The following is an 8,322-nucleotide window of genomic DNA, read 5'->3' as shown; positions in this document are numbered from 1 at the left end:
TGGTGGCTACAGAGGCTTGCGGCGGCGGAACTCCCGATCTATTCTGTCTCTCGATGTTTTTAGGGTATATGGATATATATATAGGCGAAAGAAGTCGGTCAGGGGAGTCACGAGGGGCCCACGAGGGTGGGGGGCGCGCCCAGGGGGGTAGGACGTGCCTCCCTGCCTCGTAGCTTCCTCGAAGCCTCCCTGACGTCTACTCCAAGTTTCCTGGATTGCTTCCGTTCCAAAAATAACTCTCCCGAAGGTTTCATTCCGTTTGGACTCCGTTTGATATTCCTTTTCTTCGAAACACTAAAATAGGCAAGAAAACAACAATTTGGGTTGGGCCTCCGGTTAATAGGTTAGTCCCAAAAATAATATAAAAATGTTTAGTAAAGCGCATAAACATCCAAAACAGATAATATAATAGCATGAATACTTCATAAATTATAGATACGTTGAAGACGTAACAACCGGCCAGCTCCGCGAGTGGGAGAGCGCGCCTCCCTGCTACTTCGCCTCCACCCCGGAAGAAGAGGCGACCCACCTTGAGCGCTGGAAGGCGCATTGGCTCACCGAGGAGGGGGCCGACGGCAAGCGGCGGATGCGATATGAGCAGATGATGCGCTGCGACGAGGAGGCTCTGCGGCTTGAGGAAGAGGAGGAGCGCGCCCGCCTCGCCGCTATGCCGCCGCAGTAGTAGATGCCGGAGGAGGCTGCCCTGGCGGCGTATCAAGCCGCGTTCGGTTGGGCTGGGCCTCCCCCGTCTTCATTGACCTCACCAGCGGCGATGACGACGACGACAAGGGCAAGGGCAAGACGGTTTACTAGGGCAGCGTGCGGGCGGTTTATTAGTTTTTTTAATATTCTAGTTGTTTAAGTGGACTTTGGCCAACGTTTGACCGATCATTTATGTATAATTATGTTTAATTAGTCAGTTTCGGCCACATCGGCATAAATGGGTCGGTCTTCCGTTGGGCGTACCTGTCGACCCAAATGAAAAACCGGACGCTGACGTCCTCCTCGCCGACCCAAAAGGACGAAAAGCGGACAAAGCACGCGTCCGTTTAGGCCGGGCTCTAATTGTGCTTACTCTGCAGTGGAGCTTGTACTTACCGCCACGTTACGCTTTCCCTCATGGCCCACTTGGCATTGAACTGCCTGAAGAGCTGACTCGAATTGCTGCACGCACAACCGCAATGTCAGAAAATATGACCTCACCAGAAAGCTCTCGAACCGCAACTAGATCTTGGTTCAAGGTACAAGTGACTATTACGGTTTTTAAAGCCTGACATAGCGAGAGCATTTGCACACACACTAGAAAAGAAAAAGATAAGCAACAATCAAAAGAAAAAAAAGAGTAGTATGATTTTAATGTAATTTTTATTGGTCATTTTACATCCACTTGTCTTTTCATTATTTTTTTCATTGTACTGGCTGCTATTTTGCCTGATAATTATCCGATATAATATGCATTTTATTATAAGTAACTGCTGTTTTTCATTTTTATTATAAGTAACTGCTGCTTTTCTTGATTTGTTGAACTTACTTATTAAATCTAATATGCATTTTGATGTTTTTTGCTAAGAAAAATAGAATATGACCCACACCGCCCGACGCCGAGGCAAGCCACACCCCGACGGCACCGATCACCGATCGAGAACTTTGGCGTGTACGCATTCGCGTGACACGACGCCACGGCAGGGAAAACCAGCCATCCGCCGCGGCGCCACCCCACCCGCCCGCCCGCCGTTTATAGCGAACCCAGCGGCCGCACGCGGGTGCGCTCCGCTCCCCACGTCCGCGCCCCTCGATTCCACCCACAGCAGCACGCGGCACGCACCCGAGACGCTCGTACGGGCCGGCGCACCCTAGCCGGGCCGCGATGCCCACGGCTAACGTGCGCGCGGCGCAGCCTAGCGCCGACCGCAGGTTAAGTACGCTGGTGCGCCACCTGCTGCCTTCTTCCCCACGAACATCAGCAGCGACCGCCACCTCCGCCGACTCCTCCCTCCAACCTTTCCCCACCATGGCGTCGCCCTCCGTCTTCGCCGGGATCGCGCAGGGCCCGGAGGACCCCATCCTCGGGGTAAGCCCTCCCTCCCTCCTCCGATCCCCGACTCTACTCCCTCCCTTCCCCTCCCCTCCCCTCCCCTCCCCCGTCGGCTGGTCAGGCGCGATCGCGCGGTATTTGTTTGTTTCGTCGGCCTGATTTGTGCTTGCTTGGGTGTTGCGGCAGGTGACGGTCGCGTACAACAAGGATCCCAGCCCCGTCAAGGTCAACCTCGGCGTCGGCGCCTACCGGACCGAGGTGAGAGGTGTTTTTTTTTTGGGAATTTCATTGAATTGCTGCGCTTCTCTTTTGGATCAGAGCTGGATTTGACCATGGTTGGCGTTTTGATCCGAGTCAGGAAGGGAAGCCCATGGTGCTGAATGTGGTCAGGCGCGCCGAGCAGATGCTGATCCAAAACGAGTAAGTCTGGCTCCAAATCGAGATGATCCGCATGATTTTCGTGCCTGTTTTAAGTGACTGAAGTTTCATTCTGTGAGCTTGTATCCCGAACTGAATAAAACTGGGATTCAACTAGTTAGTACTGTAGATCTAACCTCTGGATAAAATACTCGTCCTAGCGTGGGAGTGTTGTCGTTGGTATCCTTTTGTTAGTAGATCGCGTGAGGCCATCGTACTGTATTCTCCAATATAATTGTTGCCTAAGTATTTTATTGACCTTTACCGTTCCACCCACTTGATTTATAATATATTTTCAAGTTATTTTGGTGGTTTCCCTATGTTGTACGGTCGTGTAGCGTTAGCTGACGTAGTTGTACTTGCAGTTCCGGGTACGGCACTGCTATTCGGGTTCAGTTTTACAAGCACTGCAGCGTGTTCCATTCCGTGTATAAACTGTTGACTTATGGGAAGTTTCTTGTATGAGTTTACATAAGATTTACTGCTGTAAGAACAATTGTGTGCAGTAACTGACTACTGAGAGTGGAACTTATGATGGCATTATTTGACCTGTAACTGCTTACTTTGCTTAGGTCACGTGTTAAGGAGTACTTGCCGATCACTGGATTGGCAGATTTCAACAAGTTGAGTGCTAAGCTTATCTTCGGTGCTGACAGGTGTGTTTGTTAAACCACTACCTTTAATTGATGATAATTTTGTGTGAAGTCTTTCATACCAAAGAATAAAATTATCTAACTAGTGTACCTCCCCCTTTCCTGGAATAGTCCTGCTATTCAGGAGAATAGGGTGGCTACTGTGCAGTGCTTATCAGGAACTGGTTCCCTACGAGTGGGAGGTGAATTTCTTGCAAGGCACTATCATGAAGTAAGAAGCTTTTCTTGTCTCCTTTATTGGCCGCTAGACGTAATTGCATTGTTTGATTTCTAAATTATGAACATTTTCTCCAGCGCACAATCTACATTCCCCAGCCAACCTGGGGGAATCACCCAAAAGTCTTCACTTTAGCTGGCCTGACTGCTAGGAGTTACCGGTACTATGATCCTGCAACTTGTGGACTGGATTTCCAAGGTGCCTACTTCAATTTTTCATATACACTACTATGTGCTCAATTTGCAATTTCAGAAGAGGACGTTGCCACACTTCTACTGGATCGTTTTAGGTAGTCTTACTTAATCAAGGATATGTTTATGTGCTGCAGGACTCTTGGAAGACCTCAGTTCAGCTCCCTCAGGCGCAATTGTACTGCTTCATGCATGTGCCCACAACCCTACTGGTGTCGACCCAACCTTGGAACAGTGGGAACAGATCAGGCAGCTTATGAGATCAAAAGCATTGCTGCCATTCTTTGACAGTGCTTATCAAGTAAGTAATTGACATGCCTAATACTGATGCTTCTTAGGGAATATGCCACATGACTACATAGCCACATAATTTGTTGATTCTTTGTTCACATGGCATATTTTCTTCCAAATAGCTTACAAATAAAGTATTGTGCTTGAAATGATCTGTGAAGGGATTTGCAAGCGGAAGCCTTGACAAAGATGCCCAATCAGTGCGCATGTTCGTCGCTGATGGTGGTGAATTGCTCATGGCTCAAAGCTACGCCAAGAACATGGGATTGTATGGAGAGCGTGTTGGTGCTTTAAGCATCGTAAGTTATCTTATCCTAATACTTTGTTATTCACCTTTGTGGCCTTACCCTTAGTTTTTGGATTCGAGCTTGTAGGCATCTTCTTGCTGTGTTGATGGTAATAATTAACTTCCAGAATTGCTTCCACAGCTTTGTGGTCCAATATGCTAAAATGCATACGGTTATAGTTACATGCAAGTGTTTGCTATACAGCTATAGTTGCAGTTGTATATCTTATACAACTGTAATAATTCTTATCTACTCATACCTCAGTATGACATGGAAACTTCTTTTAACCTTCTTTTAATGAGATAGTAGATGTACTTGGTGAACTTGTGTCATACATAAGAGGCTGTATTGCATCTCATAGTTTTCATGTTATTGAGTTGTTTGAGGAACTGAAAGAAAAATCCAACTTAATGTTTCAGGTTTGTGGGAGTGCTGATATAGCTGTTAAGGTTGAAAGTCAACTTAAGCTTGTAATTAGGCCTATGTATTCGAACCCTCCTCTTCATGGTGCTTCTATCGTGGCTACCATACTTAAGGACAGGTAGTATTCTATTCAATCATAGACTGAGTTGTGTTGAAATGAATTTTTATTGGCAGATCGACAAATCTAATAATTGGTAGTGCTTAGTTCTTATTGACTATTTTTTCTCAATTTGTAGTGCTATGTTCGACGAATGGACTCTGGAGCTGAAGGCCATGGCTGATAGGATAATTAGCATGAGGGAGCAGCTTTTTAATGCGCTGAAAATCAGGGGTACTAGTTTCTGTCAAAGTCCACTGTTTCCTCTTTGCTGTTATTAACATAATTAATGTCTGAATAATGGCCTTTTTCAGTCTCATAAATTCTCCCAGGATCTTCTATCAGAACCTAGTGTCATTTTATTTTCAGCAATTGATACAATTTCTCTGAACTAATTGTTCTTTGGATATTAGTATTACGTTATTCTGAACAGAAACTTCTTGGGTTATTAGCAAAATCTGATAAATATCTGACCTCCTATATTTGTATACGGTTTATTACTAAGTTCCTGTTAAATTCCCTGAAATCTGAAGTTCATGTAGTGCACTAAGTGTTCTGGTTCTGGTCCATCGATCTCCAAGTTATGGATGTTCAATCTTTTGACCCATTTCTTATTAATTCCTCTATACCAAAGTGTTGACCATTTTTCATATCATGCAGAAACACCTGGAGATTGGTCCCACATCATTAAGCAGATTGGGATGTTTACTTTCACTGGGCTCAACAGTGATCAAGTAGCCTTCATGAGGCAAGAATATCACATTTACATGACATCTGATGGGTAATGCCTTCTGAATTCTCACCCATTTACATATCTCGTCACCAAATGCATTAGTAGTGTAACTTGGATGCCTTCTTTTCCAGCCATACTGTCTATGCACATTTAGTAGATTCAGCACTGCTTTCTTTGGTGGTTTTCATTCTCAAGAGTCCCCTGTAGCTAGTTCATATTGACAGGTCATATATTTTGTCTTGCAGGAGGATCAGCATGGCCGGTTTGAGCTCCAGAACTGTACCCCATCTTGCAGATGCCATACATGCCGCAGTAACAAAACTGAAGTGAATGATAACATTGCAACCCCCTCGCACAATAAAATCTTGAATTCTCTACAGCAGTTTCCGAGGGGTTCAACCAGAGGTGTGTTACTGGCTGAACTCGAGAATTTGCCTTGTAGACTCATTAAACTTGTTGTCTGAGACAGTTTTGTACACACCGGATTAAAGATTATGGTGATTTCGAATCCCGAATAAGCTGCAGTTGTGATGCTTTTCTTACCCTTGAATGCTGAGGTATTTATCCTGCAGCGCTGTATAATGCCTAGTTTTGGGAAGCTAATGTTTGTGAGCTGTATGTGCGTTTTCGGTTGTTGCATACGGTGCTTTTAGTTGTTTCTGAGCTCAGGCTGGAAGATCTTCTGCTTAGTCAAGTATAAACATAACTTGAAGCAATAGCGGGCCATTTTGTTTTTGTTGAAGTTCTATTTTTACGTTGTTGTGAGAAATTCAACATGTCAAGCAACATAAAAATACAGTCCAGTGTAATACCAATAACTTCGTTATACTGTTTTCTTGTCAGAAACCCAAATTCATTTCATGCAATACGGTAGAGATAATGAATCAACTAGGAGAAGAATACAAGAGAAAAGAGGAAGATGTCTTGATGGCTTAGGTGTAACAAACCCGTAGGGCAACTCCATTGCTGATCACTAAATTGCCTGCAAATGTCCAGACCGGATGATTCAGTCATTTTTTGTCATCCAAATTTGATTATCTGTGTTGCCCTTAGATGTTGGATGGTCACCAAAAATGGCTGAATTGGTTTGGATGTCTGAAATCTCATAATCGTAAGGGCGGTTTGCGGGCATCCGGACGTCCGACACACCCAAAATATCCCAACCTGAAGCCTCTTTCCCCTCGCTCCGTCCCTCCCACCGCACTCTATCCAGGCTTTGCTGGACCTCAGGTGTTCCACCCAAGCGCCTTCCCACCTTGGACTATGCAGCAGTTCCATCCGCTATCTAGCCGCAGCTCAAGTATCCTTCGCTATCTTCTGACGCCGTCCATGGCAGACACCACGCACGACAAGTGTTCGGTCCATGGCAGAATCCAGTTAAATTTGAGGATTTTATCCAAATGCATCATCAAATTTGACATCAATGAACTCGTGAGCAGCTGCAAAATGATCTGGCTGGGCACCTTTAGGTGTTTCATAAATAGAACATGTGTCCGACTATGATGATTCAAACTTAAACATTTTATTTCAAAACTTTATGTTTGGATTGTAATATATTTATTTGAATTATTGTTGCATTGGAATATTTATCTTTCAATTGCTAAAAAATTATATGCTATTTATCTTTGTTTTTTGTTAGTCCGGGTCCGGGTATATGGAAAAAAACCTAGGAGTGGACATTTAGATGGCCTCCACCCCCATCCCTGTTCACGGACACACCCGAACATGTTCACGAACATTTGGTGAGGTCCTTTTTGCGGTTTTCGTGTTTGAGTTGCCCTAAGAAATCTTGAAAAAGAGTAGCAATATATGTGGAAAGCTGAAACCTAATTTAATGTCAGGCAAAAATGTATTAAGAAACAGTATAATGGGGCACCTACAAGCCACAACAACAATTTGGTGCTGTCAGCCGTCGGATCCAGCAAAGAAAAGGCTCAGATTTGTTCAATTGTGTCACCCAGCGTCGTAGTGCCTTTTCACCCGTCATTATTGTAGTCCACTCAGCCCACGTAATTGGACCGCTGCTCCGCGCACAGAGCTAGAGATCATCTCCTTCATCAAGTCAATCGACGACCAAAAGCCCATGTAGGCCCATCACAAGTTTCATTCAATTCGTGTTGTCTCGCCCAATCCCCACGATTTGTGGTGATGCGACAGTTCGCCATGCCGCCAGTAGCACGCGCTGCCCTATAGTCGTCCTACCGTCGCCTCCGGGGTCCGGGCCTCCTGTCTGCATCCATGTTTCGGGTTGGTATGCCCAGTTCATATGCCCAAGAAGTTGTTTCTTCATTTGTTTCTTCATGCATAGGTTGTTGTCCTCTTTCATCCTCTTTTTTCATGTACATCCATTTGTCTGCTCCCTTCCGCCTTCTTTCTTTCAGGTATTCTCATTGTTCGTCTATCAAGTGATAACTGCAGTGGGGTTCGACTCACTGTCAGTAAATTTCTCGGCCTCTTAGGCCTTCCACTATGTAGGCCAAAAGAGGTGCCAAATCTACTTTTACATTATTTGGCACCGGTGCCCTCCATAGCTCATGCGGTGCCATAAAAAGTTTTCTGGGAACCGGAGCAAGTTCCTGCTCCGATGCCCCATTCGAGCATTGCGATAGAATATACTACCATATGTACTTGCTGCTCCAATGCCTCATTTTTCTGAAGGTGGACGAGAGGAATTGGCGTGAAGGATTGACCAGAGGTTGGCTTGCTTTGATTTTTCTATGTACATGTGGGTCCCATCTTTCTACGGGCTGCACCCGCACGGTGTGAGGCCGGTGCCAAAGAAATTTACCAGGGCATCGATGCCCAGTCTACTATATTTTAACATGCCGGGCACCGGCTACGTAGTGGAAGGCCTTACAAGTTTACATGCCATTGGCTAATAGAACATGAGCGTACTGTGCTTATAGGTTCTTCATATGATCCATTGCAGAATATTAGGGTACTGATTTTTTTTGTTTTTTGTTTCTGAGGAATCACCG

At 45.2% G+C, this 8,322-nt stretch overlaps 1 protein-coding gene across 1 annotated transcript; it reads left to right on the top strand.

Moving 5' to 3' along the window:
* Positions 1-1,754: 1,754 nt before the first annotated feature.
* On the top strand, positions 1,755-5,886 carry LOC123079235 (aspartate aminotransferase, cytoplasmic). Its single transcript, XM_044501949.1, has 12 exons — positions 1,755-2,071; positions 2,222-2,293; positions 2,394-2,455; positions 3,025-3,108; positions 3,217-3,316; positions 3,400-3,520; positions 3,651-3,814; positions 3,966-4,103; positions 4,511-4,632; positions 4,751-4,845; positions 5,272-5,392; positions 5,590-5,886. Exons 1-12 carry the CDS (start codon positions 1,868-1,870, stop codon positions 5,672-5,674), a joined length of 1,368 nt encoding a protein of 455 aa, XP_044357884.1. The 5' UTR covers positions 1,755-1,867; the 3' UTR covers positions 5,675-5,886.
* The last annotated feature ends 2,436 nt before the right edge of the window (positions 5,887-8,322 follow it).

This window comes from Triticum aestivum, chromosome 3D, assembly GCF_018294505.1.
Source record: "Triticum aestivum cultivar Chinese Spring chromosome 3D, IWGSC CS RefSeq v2.1, whole genome shotgun sequence".
In the NCBI taxonomy this organism is placed as follows: domain Eukaryota; kingdom Viridiplantae; phylum Streptophyta; class Magnoliopsida; order Poales; family Poaceae; genus Triticum; species Triticum aestivum.
The sequence above is the reverse complement of the archived record's forward strand: the minus strand, read 5'-3'. Positions and strand labels throughout refer to the sequence as shown.

What these genes read in the sequence shown, in the direction of transcription:
- LOC123079235 (XM_044501949.1), top strand. Translation starts at nt 1,868, where the DNA reads ATGCCCACGGCTAACGTGCGCGCGGCGCAGCCTAGCGCCGACCGCAGG. An exon ending in TTGCAAGGCACTATCATGAA is followed by an intron (nt 3,317 to 3,399) that starts GTAAGAAGCTTT and finishes CATTTTCTCCAG; the next exon opens with CGCACAATCTACATTCCCCA. An exon ending in TAATGCGCTGAAAATCAGGG is followed by an intron (nt 4,846 to 5,271) that starts GTACTAGTTTCT and finishes CATATCATGCAG; the next exon opens with AAACACCTGGAGATTGGTCC.